This window comes from Camelus ferus, chromosome 32 (assembly GCF_009834535.1).
Source record: "Camelus ferus isolate YT-003-E chromosome 32, BCGSAC_Cfer_1.0, whole genome shotgun sequence".
NCBI classification, from domain to species: Eukaryota; Metazoa; Chordata; class Mammalia; order Artiodactyla; family Camelidae; genus Camelus; species Camelus ferus.
In genome coordinates, this window is record NC_045727.1 from 17,704,929 (window position 1) to 17,723,168 (window position 18,240).

General features: G+C 48.7%; 1 protein-coding gene across 2 annotated transcripts in view; it reads left to right on the top strand.

The window, feature by feature from the left end:
* Positions 1 to 5,841: 5,841 nt before the first annotated feature.
* The window catches only part of WSCD2 (WSC domain containing 2), a 46,820-nt gene continuing 34,421 nt past the window's right edge, over positions 5,842 to 18,240 (top strand). For both annotated transcript variants that reach the window (XM_014551909.2, XM_032471334.1), the window contains exons 1-2: positions 5,842 to 5,852; positions 10,717 to 11,663. In XM_014551909.2, coding sequence (XP_014407395.2) covers positions 11,285 to 11,663 — 379 coding nt within the window. In that variant the 5' untranslated portion in view covers positions 5,842 to 5,852; positions 10,717 to 11,284. The remainder of the gene's footprint in view (positions 5,853 to 10,716; positions 11,664 to 18,240) is intronic.

The window sequence follows — 18,240 nt, forward strand, 5'->3', positions numbered from 1 at the left end:
TATAAATCGACAGAACTGAATCACCAACATAGTCCAGAAACCAAGTGCCTTTAGCCACACCATAGCTGCCTGGGACAAATCCAAAATGACGTTAACCACAGCTGTGATCGTGCTGAGACCCACAAGAGAGCCTGCCTGCCCCCGTGCTAAGCATTTTACATGCGTTACTTGAACTTAGCCTCCAAACGACTCATGCAGCGGGTACCATCATCCTCATCCCGTTTTATGAGTGAGGAACGTGCAGCTTGGAACAGATAAGTGGTTTCCTCACCTTCTCGGGGCCAGTAAGTGATGAAGCCAAGATTCCAGCCCATGCCTAATCGGCATCCAGTGCACACGCTCTCCGTCTCTTTCTCTCAACCACGGCCAATTATGGAAGAAGAAAATGCAGATAAGCGAAATGAAGGGAAAAAATCACTCACTCCTACACCTACCCCGCAAGAGGTGACAGCTTTACGTACATTGATGAGTTTCCAGCTGTCTTCCTCTGCGGAAGGGGAAGTTCTTGCTCCCAGCACATGACCCTTGGTGTTCTGTAATTGCTGAGCAATTTAGAGATGACCGGAAATTTATAATTCATGGGCCCATCTTTCATCCTGGTCGCTGGAAGGCAGCGAGGCATGGCTGTCTCCCAGGGAGAGTTTCAACCTTGACATGGGAGGAGACGGGATCCCAGGGGCTTGCTTAGAACAGAATTTCAGAATCGGGGAAACGGCCAACATTGAAACCGACCCTGGGATCCCAGCATAGGATGCTAGAAGTCGGGGATCCTCGCGTGGAACCTTCCAATGGAATCCGATGGAAGAGCGCTGGGATAAAGCCTAGAATTGAGCTTTGGGATCTGAGACTACAACTCTGTAAATCTGGAGTCAGATGGGTCCGAGGGTGGTGTTCTGGCCGACTCTTCTGTTTATTCACAAGGGCAAGGTCTACAACAATGTCTAGGGACATTTTGCATTGTCATAACTGTGGAGGTGGGGTGGGGGGACCATAATGGCTGGCATCTAATGGGTGGAGGCCAACGATGCTGCTTTAATATTCTCCAACATGTAGGATGGCCTCCCACTCCCCTGCCAGCAAGGGAATTATCCAATTTAAAATGTCAGTGGTGCTAAGGCTGAGAAACCCTGGCCTAGACTTTTGAAGACATGTGCTGGTTTATGCTTTTGACAAAGCCAGGGGATTGTCAAAAGAAGCTATGTTTGGTCAAAATGAGAAACTTCAGTTTCTGGTTTTACCTGCAACACTAAACATGTTTCTTGGGCAAGTCACATAGCATCCTCTGTACCTCATTTGTGAAGTGGGTTGAAGGATTCCTGCCGCGTGCTGTGTGTGGGGATGGACCACCAGGGATGGTTACGTACGCGTCCGGGCTGTGTGGGGGAGGTGGCGGGCGTAGAGGATGCACATGTTCATGCAGTCGTGTCTCTGTCGGCACGTGCACATGTGTGTACACTGGGTCCTAATGTAAAGTGCGTTTCTCACGGGAGGTCCATTAAAATCACTTGAAAGAGAATAGTAGGGGAGAGAGACTTTGGGTAAAGTGATCGCAGAAGGACCTACTGAGAAGAAGGCATTTGAGATGAGACCTGAAAAATTGAGGAGGAGGCAGCTGGGGAGATCTGGGGCGAGATGCTGCCAGGCAGGGAGGGTGCCACGCAGAGTGGGAGGTGGGAAAGGGACCGCACCTCCCAGGAACCCAAATTAGGGATGGGGTCAGCGCGGGAGAGCAGGGGCCGGGGAGTGGGTGGACCCCATCCCTCAGGGGCCGTGGATTCTGCTCAGACTATTTCTGCGCTCTGTTCATTCCCTTCCATCCCATCCCATTCTTTCTCCTCCCTCCTTCCTTCTTCCTTGTTTTCTGCCACCCCCTGCAGTCTGCCCCTGTGGGTAAACATTCTGCCCAGAACCAGCAGAGCCATCCATTATCTCCCCCAGACAATTAGCATCCTATTAAGGAACTCTATGCAAATACGCGCTAATTGACCCAAGACACAGCAGCTCCAGGAGGAGAAGGATGACTCCAGATGGCTTAATGATGGGGATTTAGGGCCTTCCTTTAGAAGTCCCTCTTGGGGAGGAAAGTGAGCTGGGCTCGGAGAAGAGCTGCCAGCTGTCTGACACGGAAGACCAGCGGATTGGGTGACCTGCGCCTGGGGCTCCTTTCATCAAACCACTGGACAAGGGAACTGTCAGTTCACCCCCTTATCCTCCCACCCCACCCCCGTCCGTTCCTGCAACTCTCTCCCTTCCCTCCAGCTCAGAGTTTCGATGGTTCACCCACATCTACTCCAATGGGTCCATACCTTTGCAAGTATATGATTGATTGTCTCCCCTTGCTAAACACTGACCTTACTTTTTCGAGCAGTTTTAGGTTCACAGCAAGACTGAGTAGAAAACACAGAGATTTCCCATACACCCCCCTGCCCGCCCCCAACAGCCTCCCGCATTGTCAACATCCCCCACCAGAGCGAGGCATTTGTTATAATCAGTCGATGGACCTGCTCTGACATACATAATCACCCAAAGTTGATCGTTTACATTAGGCTTCATTCTTGGCGTTGCACAGTATGTAGATTTGGGTAAATGTATAATATGTATCTTCCATTGTAGTATCACACAGAAGGGTTTCCCCAGTCCTAAAAATCCTGTGTTCCACCTAAAATCTACGTCTCTTCCCTCCTAATCCCAGGTGACCACTGATCGTTTTGCTCTCTCCATAGTTTTGCCTTTTCCAGAATGTCCTATAGTTGGAAATTACACAGCATGTAGCCTTTTGAGATTGGCTCCTTCCTCTGCGGGATATGCATTGGAGGTTCCTTCCTGCCTTTTCATGGCTTGATGGCTCATTGCCTTTTAGCACTGAATAATACTCCATTGTCTGCATGTACCAGTTTGTTTATTCATTCCCCTGCTGAAGGACATCTTGGTTGCTTAAAAGTTTTGTCCGTTATGGATAAAGCTGCTATAAATATCTGTGTGCAGGTTTCTGTGTGGGTATCAGTTTTTGATTCCTTTGGGTAAATACCAAGGAACCTGACTGCTGGGTCACCTGGTTAGACTACATTTGGTGACTTTTGTATGGTGTACCTTTGAAGACTAACTGTAGCTAACTTTTACCAAGTCCCCTTAGTTAAGAGCTCAGGTTCTGAAGCCAAATTTCCTGGCTTTGAGCCCTGCACCACCATTCCTAGCTGTGTGACCTTGCACAGGTGACTTAACCTCTCTGAACCTCAGTTTTCTCATCTGCAAAATGAGGCTAACAAATGAGACCTTTCACGTAGGATTGTTGTAAGGATTAAACAAGCTGATGTCTAGAACAGTGCCTGCCACATAATAGGTGCTCATTAAATATTAACACATGCTTTTACTAGGGTGCCATCTATTTTAAACATATTAGCTCATTTAATCCTTATACCTTCCCAGCGAAGCAGGATGGATTGGTCCTATTTTACAGGTGAGGAAGCTGAGGCTCAGAGAAGCCACTTGCTGAAGATCACACAGCCCCCATGTGGCTGAGGCAGATTCAAACCAGAAAGGTCTGACACTAGATCTGACCCCTTTCCACGCTTCTCACTCTGGCTCAGCTCGATTCCCTGTAACAAGAGATGGTGGCCATAAAATTTGCCCACGGAGCAAGAGGAACTGGAGTCATTACCCAGGGAAACAAAATTTTAATATTTATTTATAATGGGCACCATATGCTTCCTCTGATTTTTTTATTTAATTACATCATGGCAGATGGCTGGGTGTTAAAGGCCATTAAGCTAATGGCACTTTGCCTTCTCATTTATTTTCTCGAGTTTTGGGGAAAGATGAATGGAAATGGACATGGATGGCGAGCTGTGAGTGCCGAGTGGTGGCGGGTGAGTCTCTGTCCTGGAAACTGAGGGAAGGAAGCGTGGGGATTCTGGAGACTCTTCCTGGGGGGTGGGTGAGGGTGCAGGAGGCAACACATCCTGTGATGAGGAGCCAAGAACAAGGCTTGCCCTGTGTGCACACACACACAGATATGCAGAATCTCGGATGAAAACAGTCCCATTTTTTGGACCTAGGAAGTAAGTCTATATGTATAGAAGTGCCCATTGCAGCTTTATACAGAGTGGCCAAGAACTGGAGAAAACAACACAACACGTCCAACCAGGGCAGGATGGGCTCATTACACAATTACACACCCTTGAGTGGGAGGGTGATTCCCACAGGGGGTCTGCACACCAAGTAGGGTGCAAATTCTGGGGTTAATGGAGTTTTTAAAAATTCTGGATTCCTAAAGACCATGAATGAAAGCCACAAGATTGGCATTTATAATAGTATTTTCCCAAACTATTTCATTACCTCTGTCACTGTCCAAGTGACTGGTCCAGGAGCAAGAAGGATGAGAAGGAACTTTGATTGAAGGAGCCGGGGCTCCATCTACCTGGAGAAGAAGCATTAGAGGGATGTATGCAAGTTCAGGATGGATCCTTTGTTTGAGGCTGGGAATCAACTGAGAGATGTCATGGGTAAGAGAGAGGGCCAGCTGTCCTGCTGGTCTGCTCCGTGTGTGCCATTACATCACGGCACTGAGACTTAGTCCTGCACTCAAATTCATGCTCCACTTCTTACTAGCTGTATGTGTGGGCAAGTCACTTAATTTAAGCTCTGTGAGCCTTAGCTTCCTCATCTGTAAAATGGGTATAATTGTGACTAAGTCTTATTATATTCTTAAGAGGTCCTATATTGCCTTCTGGGAATCCGGATAAAGATCTACATTCAGGAGGTTTATCAGAGCACTGCTTATTTACAAGGAAGACAAACTGGAAATATTTTACATGTCTAATGATAAGCAAAAGATTGAATAAATCAAGGTATATTCGTATATTCCAAGTAATGGCTATCATTGGTAAGTAGTTTATTCAAGTGAAGAACACGCTAATTCCTTTCCTTCCCTGAGTGGGGAAGGAAGACACAGAATGGAAAAAACCAATACCAGGGTGGTGCTGTCAAGTCAGCTACCATCAAGGATGACTGAGGCTGACTCCTTCTGGGGAAATTCAGGGAGCCTGAGCGAACACAGCCTCAGAGTTATTCTGTCAGTGGGGTGAGGGAGTTGGGGCATTTATACACCAACTCTCATCAGTCATAGATTGAGGCTGCTTCCAAATGGCATTTGGAATTCAACTCTATGGGTAGGGCGCATAGAGCATCTATTACAGATCTACCAGCCTGGCAAAGATGAAAAAGTCTGACAACATAAAGTGTTGATGGGATTTGGAGCCATAGGAAAGCTCATACACTTTTGAGGGGAGTTATCACCACCACCACCTTAGAAAACAAATCAGCATTTCTTAGAAGAGTCATAATATGCTCGCACAGTAGGACCCAGCCATTTCACTCCTACACTAATTCTTGTACACGTGTATCAGGAAACAAGGATGAGAGTGTTTGCAGCAACTAGTGAGGGGATCCCATTCTGCCCAAGCCATATGAGCTGATAATTGATGATGGAAAAGCTCCAAGAAGGAAAATAGGATTCTTGTACCAGGAAAAATGGGCACTTCTCTGCAAATTATAGTAAGAGGTAACACTTGCACATATTAATTCAGTTTCATATTTAGTCCTCACACCAACACTGTAAGTACTATTATTTCCTCCATTTTACAGATGGGCAAACTGAGGTACAGAGAGGTTAATAACCACCTCAAAGGGTTCTAGTGAGGAGTCAGTGGTGCAGTGGGACTAGGGTACTCAGCACAGCGCCTGGCGCATATTAAATGCTTAACAAATACCAGTGACTTCTGATGTTGTTGTTATTAGGCCAAGACTAAGATGGAACCACTGGCCTGGGCTCCCGGTTTCTTGGAGATCCCCAGGTGGATCTCCAACCCAGAACTGTGAAGAAATTGAACTTTCACAAACCTGGTTTCTCAACAGCTACTTTCTGTCAAGTTTGTATGGTCAGGGGGTCAGCTGGTATCTGGGCTTGTAACCCTCAAGTCAAGTTCAAGGGGTTGTGGAGAGACAGGTAGGTCTCTGCCCAGCCTCATGGGCTTCCAGAGTCTGGAAGGGGAAGCACTACAACACTCCCAGGGGAGGGAGACGAGGGACAGGCTGCCCCTCCTGTTCTCCCTTCCCGCAGGGTGGCTCTGCCCTGCCCATCGCTTTCCTGGCAACTCAGCACCAGAGGCTCATTCTGGTGCTAAAAATAGGCTGTGTTTAGACACTCTGGGGCTCCGGCTGGAAACACCAAATACTGTCATTCCCGCAAGGGGGGCCTCTCAGCCTCACCCTCGTGGTAATTCACGAGGAGGGAGGCAGGGTAGGGGTCATCTGCCATGCTCAACAGATGGGGAAACTGAGGCTCAAAGAGGTCTCATGTAAAACAAAGAGGAGTGAAGCCAGGATAATCAGCTCTTAGCCAGCGCCAACTCCAGTCCTAGGAGTCACCTCCTCAAGTCCTCCCCAGGACCCCAGGAAGGAGATTCTGTGGGCCACCCACTTTGTAGAGAGAAAACTGCAGCTCAGAGAGGTGAAGACATCTGCCCAGCTTGCACACCCATAAGTGATGGGAGAGGGTGTTAACGCGATGCCGGCTTCTAGCATATAATGAACAAACGAGACTGAGAGGTGAAGGGGCTGGAGGCCACGCCATACGCCCTGCCCGGGGTTGGACATGCACAACAATGGGATTAAGGGGAACCGTCAGACCTGCCTTGCAGGTTGCCAGGAGGGAGGAGTTTGTGAGAGGATGTTTGTAAAACCTTTAAACACGGTGTTCAGTTGATGGTGGGTATTTAACCAATGACAGCTCGCTTCATTTCCCCATTCTCTTTGGGGTAGAAGTTGTTTGGAGAGAGCGAGACAGAGAGACAGAGAGAGAGAGAGAGGGAGGAGAAAGGATGCTGGATTGGCATGAGAGCAAACGAAGTCTTTGAGGTTCCCTTGGGGAAGTGGAACTGTGGCTTAGCAGGGCCCCCTGAACCCCAGGACCAGAGCTGAGAAATACAAGATGCTGTCTCCATGGAGCCCTGAATCACAGCTCCCTTAGGCTGTCACGTGGGGGATTTGGCACATGACACAGACCCATGGCTGTAGGTTTAAGCTTCGGGGTGGGTGAGAGATCAGTCCTCTGACTCTTTACTCACTTTCTACATCAGTGTTTCTTGGGGACCTACTATGTGCCAGAGGCTGGGGCTGACACAGACCGGGGGAGCACAAACAGGGTCCCACCCACGTGGGGCTCAGATTCCAGGGTGCTCTCCACCCAGGTGACCTCCCCACCTCCCAGCAACGGCAGGACGGTGCGGGTGACTCAAGCCAGCACCCGCCTTTCCCAGGAAGACCCCCCTCCTTCCTGTGCCTCCCCCTTCGCTCCCCACACCACCACCATTGCCTCAGTCTCTTTCTGTTCCCTGCCAGCTTTTAATGAGCTCATTATCCTCTTAAAACCCATTTGGCACCCACTTAGAGAAAAGATGTGTTGAAATGTAAAAGAATGAGAAGGGAACAACAAAAAAGAACTAGACCCAGAAATATCCTCAGAGAGACAAAAAGCCGCAGGGAACACAACAGCTGGAATCCTTGCTGTCTCCACTGCAGCAAATGTGCTGCTGGGGCCAAGGGGCTTTGAAGGCTGCACACACATGCTCACGAGAGGGGCAGGGGCTGGGGGTGGGGTGGAGCTTTCCTTGAGCACTTACTATGTGCCAGACACTCTGCCTACAATTTTTAATGCAATCCACCCAGTAGTATGTTCTAGGGGAGGGTGCCAGCATCTTACGTCCACTTCACAGGTGAGGAGCCTCAGTCAGCGAGAAGAGGTGTCTTGCCCCAGTCACACAGGTGGCAGATGGAAGAGGCAGGATTTGAACCCAGGCTGGTCTGCCTCCAGAGGCCATGCTCTCGCCTGCGTGCCTCTGGAAGGGCTGGTTTCCCCCTCCGCATTCCCACGAGGGCTCCTGGCCTTTTCTCATTCCGTCCTAGAAATATTTGCCACATGTGTGATCTACATAGGATACCATGGGGCACCACCCACTGCCTGCAGATTTTCAAGCTGATAAGGGACTAGCCTCTCTAAAGTGTCAGTGTGACCATGAAACTTCGGTGGATCTCCACACACGCTGTTAGAGCACAGTCCAGACTTCTGGGCTCAGCATTCAAGGCTCCCCTTGGTCTGGCCCCCTAACCACTACTTAACTGCATTCTCCTCGTGCTCTAAGCTCCTTTGCTGCCTCCACCCAGTGACCTGCCCTTCGTGTGTGCTGTTCCTCCTCCCTAGGGTGTCCTTCTGCTGTTCCTGCATCCAGAGAACTGACTCCTCTTACAAGACCTGACAGCTTCCTTGGGGAAGCCCTCTCTGATTCCCCCCCACCAGGGCAATTGCAGACCCTCCCTCCTCTGGGCTCCCACATTCCAGGGCTTCTTACCCCAGGGTCCAAGAACCCCTCAACATTGTAAGCCAAAGTCTACGAGCTTAAGTGCAAGGGCTCTTTTCTGGACATATGTCTATAGTTTTTTGCCATATTCTCAAAGGGATACAAGACCAGAATAGACATGCAGTTAGGAATACAGGCTGTGAAGTCAGATGGCCTTGGGTTCACAAGCCAGCTGCCCTGGACACGTTACTTAATCATTCTGAGCCTCTTCCCTCTCCTCTGTAAAATAGATACAGATCTCCCTCGTAGCATTGTTATGAGGATGAAGTCAGTGTATGTATGTGTTTAGAGCAGTGTCTGGCACGTAATAAGAGCTCAATAAACATTAGCTATTAATAGTAATTGTTCTATATCTTATATACACATCTACTACAGGATTTATCACTGTCTATCTAGTATAATGATTTAGTATAGTGATTGTTTAAATTGCTGTCTCCCTCAGTAGACTCTGAATTCTCTGAAAGCAGGAACTCTGAACTATTTATTTCTGCATTCCAAGTACACACACAATAGGCAAGCAACACATGCTTTTAAATGAATGGAAGAATGGGGTGGACGGATGGATGGGTGGAGAGTTGGATGGATGAATGGGCAGCTACAGTTCAGATGAATGGATGGATGGATGAATCAATTAATGATGGATGGATGGAGGGTTAGATGGATTGATGGATAGATTAAGGAATGGATAATGGGTGGGTGGATAGATTGTGACTTAATGGATAGATGGGTAGATGGAATGATGGATGGATTAAAGGATGATGGATAGATGGATGGATGGACGAACGTTTACTTTTACCCCACAAGAGCATGGATTTGGGGCTGTTTTGTGCCTTTAACTTTTCCAAGTGCCTAGAACAATGACTGGTGCGTGTAGGTGCTCAGAAGTTAGTCCCTGAATGAACAGGATGGCATATGGAGGACACCGGACTATACCTTGAGCCACAGTTCAACTCCCATGCTGCTGTCTGGATTGCGAGGGGCTGTGAACGTTCAAATTGCCCTCTGGCTGACAGTTGACTCCTTCGCATTGGCCAAGATTGTCACGAGGCCCCCTGCTGATGGTAATAGGAAACAACATCAACCAAGGGGCATTTTCTGTTTTCTGCTTTACATTCTGTTTCCTCCTGCTGATGACCCTGAATGTTTTGTCATAAAGCAGTGGTTCTCAAACCTTTGTGCTCATTACCAGCACCTGAGGAGGCCCTGTTAACACCTGTAGGTTTCGTCCTTCACCAGAGATTCTGGTTGGAGAGGTCAGAAATCTTCACGTTTAACCAGGCTCCCAGATGAATCTGAATCAGATGCTTCTCAGACCACACTCTGAGGGACCCTCAAAGGGTGAGTGACTGCTGGTCATTGGGAGACAGCAGAGATGGGCTGCTGCTTCGGGGGCTGTCTCTGAATTCCCAGGTGATGCCCAGACCATATGGGAGAAAGACGGAGTCCAAAAAAGGCAGAGGTTAAGAGCTGTGGTTTTGTGTTTGGACCATCGTGGGTTCAAATCCCACCTCCCCCACTCACCAGCTGTGTGTCCTCAGTTTTCTCATCTGTAAAATGGGGAAATAGTCACTTGCCATAGGAACATGGGGAAGAATAAATAATACATGTAGAGGGCTTGGTGCAAAGCAGGGTATATACACCCTAGACACTCAACAAATACCGAGTGGATGCATATGTTGCTAAATAATTCTGCTTTCCTTCCTTCCTTCTCCTTTTCTTCCTTGGATAGAAGAGAGGGTTCTATGGATTTGATCACTCCCATTATGTGAGCCCTGTGAGGGAAGGGACTGTGTCTCTCTGGTTCACAGCTTTACTTCCAGAACCTTGGACAGCACCTGTGCCACAGTAGGTGCTCACTAAATAAATATTTGTTGGGGGCGGTGCGGAAGTGAATGAATTTGATCTGATTCAGTATCAGCCAGGTCTAGCAGACAGTTCAGCAAGGACCTAGGAAGTACTCCTCGGACTTAAGGTAACCCACGAATTAGTGTATAGTTGACAAATACATAGACGTATGAGGCATAAGAACGTATGCTTATCCAAATAAAGCTTGCCCAAAACCAAGAGCCAGTAGGATTCACACCCCCAAATTTCCAGTTTGGTTTAAAGGAAAAGGCACGTGTTCTAGAAGACTCAGGACCAGGCCTCTACGCAGCGCTGCTAGGTGCTTCAGGCCTAGGTTTCCTCCCCTCTCTGGACTCTGTGTCCCCGCCTCCCACCACCACCACCAAATATCCAAGAACCTTCAAGGTCTGGCCTCTGTGAAGAGGTGTCTTATGCCTGTGCCTGTGCTGTTTTGCAGGTGGCAGCCCTGAGCCCTGATGTTTGACTGGATAAAAGCCTGCCAGCTTCTGTTTCTACCTGGTGGACACGCCAAGCTCGGTCCCCAGCTGTGGAAGAGGCTGGAAACAGCCCTCGGTGAAAAAATCCAGCCCCGACAGTCCTGAGGAACCGAGAAAGGACAAGACGTGAACTCCAGCTGTTGGTGAGCCCTAGCAAAATCCTCCTCCGATTGCTGTTTTCAAAGTTCTGCGGGAACTCCAAGGCAAAGAACAAGATGTAGGAAAATGGGACCCGTTCCTGGGGGTCCCGAGCCTCCAAGTCGCTTTCACGGCCCAAAGAAGCTCACCTTGAGCTCAGGAGGGTTGGTGGACTCTGTCCTCCATTCTCGTGGCTTCAGCCAAGCTCTGGACTTGCCCTCCCGATCTGATCTTGGCAATCACCTTCGCAGAGGGAATAAGACTGAAGAATCCCAGGGGCGCCATCCCTAAGGGAAGCTAGAGAAACAAAGCGCGCCTCCATCCCCTCCCTGGACCACATCCCCTGACCCCCAGCTGAGCCCCAGCGATCCAGTCCGGAATGATCCCGCTATGGCCAAGCTCTGGTTCAAATTCCAGCGGTACTTCCGCAGGAAACCCGTGCGTTTCTTCACCTTCCTGGTGCTCTACCTGACGGCCGGGAGCCTCGTCTTCCTTCACTCTGGTTTTGTGGGTCAGCCCGCCGTCTCCCAGAACCAGGCCAACCCCGCCGCGGGGGCCCCAGCAGACGGTGCTGAGCTGCCCTTCTTGGGCGACTTAAATCTGGGCAGAGGCTTCCGGGACACAGGTGAAGCCTTGAGCATCGCCCGCAGGTACGGACCCTGGTTCAAGGGCAAGGACGGGAATGAGAGAGCCAAGCTGGGGGACTACGGTGGAGCCTGGAGCCGGGCCCTCAAGGGGAGGGTCGTCCGGGAGAAGGAGGAGGAGCGAGGTAAGAGGGGTGAGCATCTGGGCATGGAAGGTGGCCGAGGAGAAGGGGGGGGGGTGGTGATAATAATATAATAACAGCCACCAGTGTTCAGTGTTCAATAGGAACCAGCTGCTATACATGCAAGAGGTTTCACAGAGGAGGAAATTGATGCCCAGAGACATAAAGTACCTTGCCCAAGGTCACACAGCTTGTCAACAGCCAACCTTAGATTTGAACCCCGAATCTGTCAGAGTTCAAAGTCTGGCTCTCTCCTGCAGCCTTTGTAGTCTTTGTTCATCATCCTCAGGGACTTCCTAGTGGCACAACTGATGCATCCAACGGCAATAACCCCCCCCCCCATACGCTGTGAGAATGAAACACCGTGGCTGCTCTTACTAGTAATTATTACCGTTTCTTGAGCACCTGCTTCACGCCAGCCACTGTCCTGTTTGCTTTCCATGTGTTATTTGAATGGAATGATATATGTAAAGTGTTTATCGCATCTCTCAGTTTATAAAATAAGTCACTTAATAGTTGCTACTATTATTAGCAGTCGCAATAATAGCTAATATCTACGGAACGGTCATTATGGGCTAGGTCATGTGGGTCATTATAAGCATTTCATTGCCTCGTGTAATTATCACAACAAATCAGAAAGTCACAGGCTATTGTTATGCTATTTTTACAAACTGGAAAATTTAGACCTCAGAGAGAAATCACTTACCCCAGCTTACACAGGTAGTGAGTGGCGGAACCGAGGTTTGAAACAAGGTCCATTTAATTCCAAAGCTTGTGAGTCTTCTTCTATACCATGCCCTCCTGCCCCTGGAAACCTCATATATTTTGTAAAATGTAATGAGAGAAGGAAGAGAAAGTAAGAAAGAAGCCTGGAGCCCAGAGCTCTCAGCAGGCAGCCTTTGGAATCAGGCGGTGTTATTAAGAAAACACAGATCCAGCCTGTCCTTGATTAACTGACTCTGAGTTCAGCGAAGAATTGGCAACATATTAGATTAACGCTAGTAAAAACGAGACGCTTCTCTGACCTGATGCTAAACACATTTGGTTTTTCTCTGACGCTGGCAAGGACTCTGCTTGAAGCAGTGATGCAGGACTTAAGCTGTTAAGGGTTGGGAGCCCATCACGGGTGGCGCTGCTCCCAGGCTGAGCTGGGGATGGGCAAGAAGTCTGACTTCCTGGGTGGAGCTGGCACCTACAATGTGCCAGTCACCATGCTAAGTCCTTTAACCTCCCCCAGGCTTGTGAGAGCCTGTGCTCTGAGCAGCCAGATGAGGGTTCAAACCTCAGTTCTGCAGCTTGCTGGCTGTGCATCTTTGTGCAGGTCACTTCACCTCTCTGAGCCTCAATTTCCTTCGGGGGATAAAAAGTACTTAACATCAGATGGCTGTTGTGATGATTATATAAGATAAATCGATCATGTGCTCTCTAAGTGTCAGGCACTATTCTAAGCACTTTGCATCTATTATGTCACTTAATCTTTATAGCAACCCAATGAAGTAGACACTGTTGTTAACGCCACCTTTCAGGGAGGAAACTGAGGCACAGAGAGGTTGGGTGACCTGTGCAAGGTTATCCAGCTGGAAGAAGGGGTAAACCAGGATTTGAACCCAGGTGGTTTGAATTCTACACCTGACCCTTAACCACTACATCGCCTCACTTCTCAATGCATGAAAAGTACTCAGGACAGAGTCTGGCACACAGAAAGTACTTAATATGTGCCAGCTACTGTGAATAATCTTGTAATTCTGCAGGAGAAAACAGAGGTGCATGGAGGTGATGTGACTTGCCTTAGGTGATCCAGCTATTGGGAGAAGATCCTGGAACCAAATCCAGTTTGATTTCTGTCTGTGCTGTTTCTGTTTCCCCTAGATTACTGAGGGTGTGGGCTGGGGGTGAAGGACATGGGGAGATGTAGTCAGCATTTCTGGAAGGGACAGCAGGGCACCCCTTGTCTGTCTCCTCCAGCTGAAGATGCGGTCTCTGCAGGTTATGGAGGGTCTGTTCTGTCTCAGAGACACATCATACTCAGCCTCACATTGGGTAGGATGCAGTAAACTCTTCATACATGAAGAAACAAAGGCTCAGAGAAGTTAAATAACTTGCCCCATGTCACACAGCTGCTAAGAGGCAGCGCAGACTCCGACCCAATTCTGTCTGAATCCAAAGCTTTTATTCTTAATCACTGAGCCCCAACTCCATTCATTCATTTATTCATTCATTCATTTCATATTTATTGCACACCTGTGCTGGGAGGTAGAGACACGAGAATGATTCAAGCACAACATTTTTTCCCCTACTCTGAGGAATATTTACAGCCCCCTGGGGGAATACAAGCAAGTAAGTGAAAAGCTGAATTCTATTTTCAAAAAACTAACTTTTTTTCTTGATTATCAAAGTCACACATGCTCATTGCAGAAAAATTAGAATACATAGGGGGAAAAGAGCTGAAAATAGAAAGAGCCCAGAGTCCCACCACGCAACAGCTGTCCCAGTCAACACTGCTGATCGCCATCTCACCTTCCTGTCTCTTTCCTTTATGGGTGTATTTCTCTGTATATGACATCGTATCTGGTTTTTAACTCACTATAGCACTTTTTCATTTTGTTGAAAATTCTTCCATAATAGGCCTTAATTATTTTTCATTTGAAAAAAATAATGGTCAGCACTTGGGAAATTGTTCAGGAAAGTGTTATGGTGAGGGTAAGCCCCCCTCCAAGGGAGGGGTCCTGTTTGGTCATGAGGGTGTATCACGGCTGCCTTCCTGGTGGAGGAGATAGTTGCACTGAGTCTGGAGGATCCATGAGCCTTGACCAAAATGAAAGATGAATCCCATCTACCCTAGGGAAGTGTAGATATGAGCAGGAAATTGCATTCCCTGCACAAGGAAACTGAGACAGCACTGGAGTGACCTTCTTGAAAGACAAGTTTCCAAGATGGTGGAGAATCTCCAGCACGAAAATAACGTGTCTTGAGTCTGGTCTCTGCGTCAGGCCCTGTGCTAGGCTCGAGCAGAGATCAATCTCATTCACAGTCAATCTTAAAAATGCCCCTGCATTGGCGTCTTAGGGCTGCTGCAGCAAAGTACCATGGACTGGGTGCCCTGAAACAACAGGAATGTGTTACCCCTCAGCTCTGGAGACCGGAAGTCCAAAATCAAGACGTGCTCTCAAAGGCTCGAAGAGAGAATCTATTCCATGCCTTTGTCCCAGCTTCTGGCATCGCCAGCAGCCCTCGGCATTCCCCGCAGGTGCATAACTCCAGCATTCCCTCTGTTTTCACATAGACTTCTCCTTGTGTCTTCAGAAAGCCACCTTCTAACAGGGACACCAGTCAGCTTGGACTTAGTGGATTTAGTCTGGACCTTCACATTGGGGCCCACCCACTCTAGTATTACCTTGTAACTAATTACATCGGCAATGACCCTATTTCCCAATAAAGTCACATTCCAGGGTGTTGGGCTTAAGATTGCAACCTATCTTTTTTGGCGAGGAGGCGCAATTCAACCCATAACTTTTTTTTTTATTTTTAATTCCCACTTTTCAGGCAGGAGTGTGAGTTAAGATTGCAAGGCTACTGCCGTTTGGGGATTAGAACCCAGATCTAGTGGATTCCAAAACTGTTCTTCTAGTGCGCCATGATGCCTCCTGTCTCTGAACCTACTCGTAAACAGCAAATAAGAGAAATACAAATTAGCATATGTTTAGCTATCCGTTTAACCAATTAGCTTTTAGAGAGCAAAATTTCTTGAGAGGATGAATTGAAGCAAAAGGAAAAGGGAGAAAAACGCAGTCAGGAGGGCTCTTTTCCAGTGCTCTCCCGGGCTCAGCCCTCCCTGGTTTCTGTGCTTGAGATAAATAGCCAGGCTGGGACGAGACCGTGCCACTTCAGCAGCATTTGGATGGCTGCAGCGATGAGCTGATGGATTATGTGAACTTGGCTGTTAATCCACCCTCAAGTGGCCTGTGATTTTTGTCCCTGTTTTACATGCCTGACCTCCCCCTCATCTCCGAGAGATTCTGCCACCACAGCAGAACTTGAAGAGGGGGGTGGGCCTTGGAAAACGGCTGAAGTGGGTTGGACAGTGACCACACTGATGAGCTCAGTGCTAGCGGGCTGATGGAGCTCCAGGGACAGGGACGATGGTGTGCTGGCCACAGCCTGCACCGAAAGGTCAGTGGGGAAAGAGTCCCCAGCCTTTGCCCAGGACAAGGAGGAAACAGACTCAGTATCCATGTCATGACCCAAAGAACTCAGCCTGCCCATCGGGTCGCAGCGTGTAACACACTCATGCTTCTCCAGAGTGTTAATGAAGGGACCATGCATCTTTTTATCCCCCCTCCTGTAGACTGATGAGGAAACAGAGGGGCACCAGTTCACCCAACCAGTCTTTGAGCGCCTGTTGTGTGGGACATCCCAGCCTGATGCCTGGCCGGGTGGGAGGGTTAAGGAAGGGGTGGTCAGCATTGAAAAGCCCAGACTTGGGAGCAGATGGACCCATGGTCAAATCTCAGCTCTTTTCCCAAAAGACCTTTCCTCTCCCATCATCCCTCTGGGAAGGTATCTCTGGTGAAGATGGAGAAGCCCTTCTCCCAAGCGGAGACTGAGCGTGGTACATGGGGAGGGGCAGCCTGGACACGGATTTGGTCTAGACCCTCACAGCTGGGTGGACTCGAGCAACTTATCTCGACAGTCAGCATGTTAGTCCGTGCTTCAAGGGACAAAAACCCTTCTTGAATCAGATTAAGCTAAAGAAGAATATGTATTGCATCTTGTCCGCAAATTACAGAAGGGGCTAGATTTTCAAATGAATGATTTGTGCCCTTCTCTTCCTAACTCTCATCTCTGCTTGCCTCTGCCTCAGTTGGTTTGTCCCCTACACAGACTGACTCTGGTGCCACGGATCGTGGCTGTTGGTAGCTCCGGGCTTAGACAATGACAGTGTTGTAACCCAAGGGAAAACAGGTTTCTTTCTCCCGGCTTTAATCTGTAAGAATCCAAAGAATGGGTCATGTGCCCTTCCCTGGAGCAATCAGTGACTGGCTGGTGGCAGGTACAATACGATTGGCCCTTCCAAGGTCAGTGTCTGTCCATGGTCAAGGCAGGTAAGGTCTGTTAACGGAAAAATAGGAAGAGGGGGTGCTTTGAGGGTACAAACAGTGCCATTACAGTTCACCCCTTCCCCCCCATCCGGTGGACATGTGTGTGTACATACACTCTCACTGGTCTTAATTTGATTATAAAAATCTCATCTAACACAATCCATTCTCCCACATATAGGCAAACGCATCTACCCTCACACCTTACAGCTAGACCACCCAAGGTCATAGTACATCCAACCCAAGCCCAGCCTTTCAGGGGCATGAACCTTTCTCCCCATTAGGGCCCAGTATGGCTCCTTGTGATGCTGAAGTCTGTGGGCCACGTGGAAGTGAAGCCTCCCCAAATGTAAAGCAGTTGGAGGAGAGAGAGACACGGGCTTAAGTTTTAAGTGAGACACTTCTATGCTACAGGGACGTAGGCGGATGACATGGCTTCGAATGCCACTTAGAAACAAGTGACATGAAGAAACACGAGTGGCTACTAGTCAGAACAGAGACTGTGTGCCAGCACTAAGATTCGCTTCTAAGGCAGACAGATACAATTGTCAATGGGATCAGTCTCCTCATCTATAAAATGGGTTAATAAGAAGGGGGTGAGGACTGAATTTTTTTAGATGAGGCATGGCACATTGTAAAGAAGACAGCACATAGTAGGTGCTCATTACATACTTTCCTCCTCTCTCTCTCTGTCTCTGTCTCTCTCTCTCACACACACACACAGCTTTTGATCTGGTAACAATGACCTCATGCTGCCAAAATAAAACAATCCTGCCCTTTCGTCTCTCCCTCCCTCCCTCTCTCCTCTTCTTTTTTTTCCCCCCTCCTGCCATCCTTGGACACTCCGTCCTCTAGTGTGCTATTGAGCTAAAGCTGGTGTGAATCCTTCGCCAACACGGCCCATGGAAGTCCTCTCTCCCAGCCCAGGTGTCAGCAGCATCCATGCCCCAGGGCCGTGGTTGCATCTGCAACAGGAGGGACATTCATTGTTGAACAAGCACAATGACAAGATGTAGGCTTTTCCAGAGCTGTCACCGTGTGATGTGCCCGCTCCAGGGAGGCAATGTTTCTTTTAGAGATGGACTGTTCTTAGTCGATCAGATCACCTCTGTCTTAGGAAAGAAATTCAAGGTGATCGGGGTCGGGACACATCTCCAGCGAGGCTGACAAACTGTACTTCCCAGGGTGGCGCTGAGGGACACAACTGCACAGTAATGAGCCTGCATCTCTGCTAGACCCCGCACTCCACCACGAGCGAGGGGGGCAAGAAGCCCGCAGTTTGAATAGACAGCAGCCTAGCCAGAGCGAGATCGAGTGGCCTGTGGTGTTTTCCTCCATCAGTCCCTATGAAGGCCATTTGCTTCTGAGGACTGGCTGGGTCCTCCCCAGTTACTTCCAAGAGCAAGAGTGGAAACAACACTGGTATGGGGTCCCGTAGACCTAGAATTAAATCTTTGTTCTGCCACCAGTTAGTTTCGGGTCTC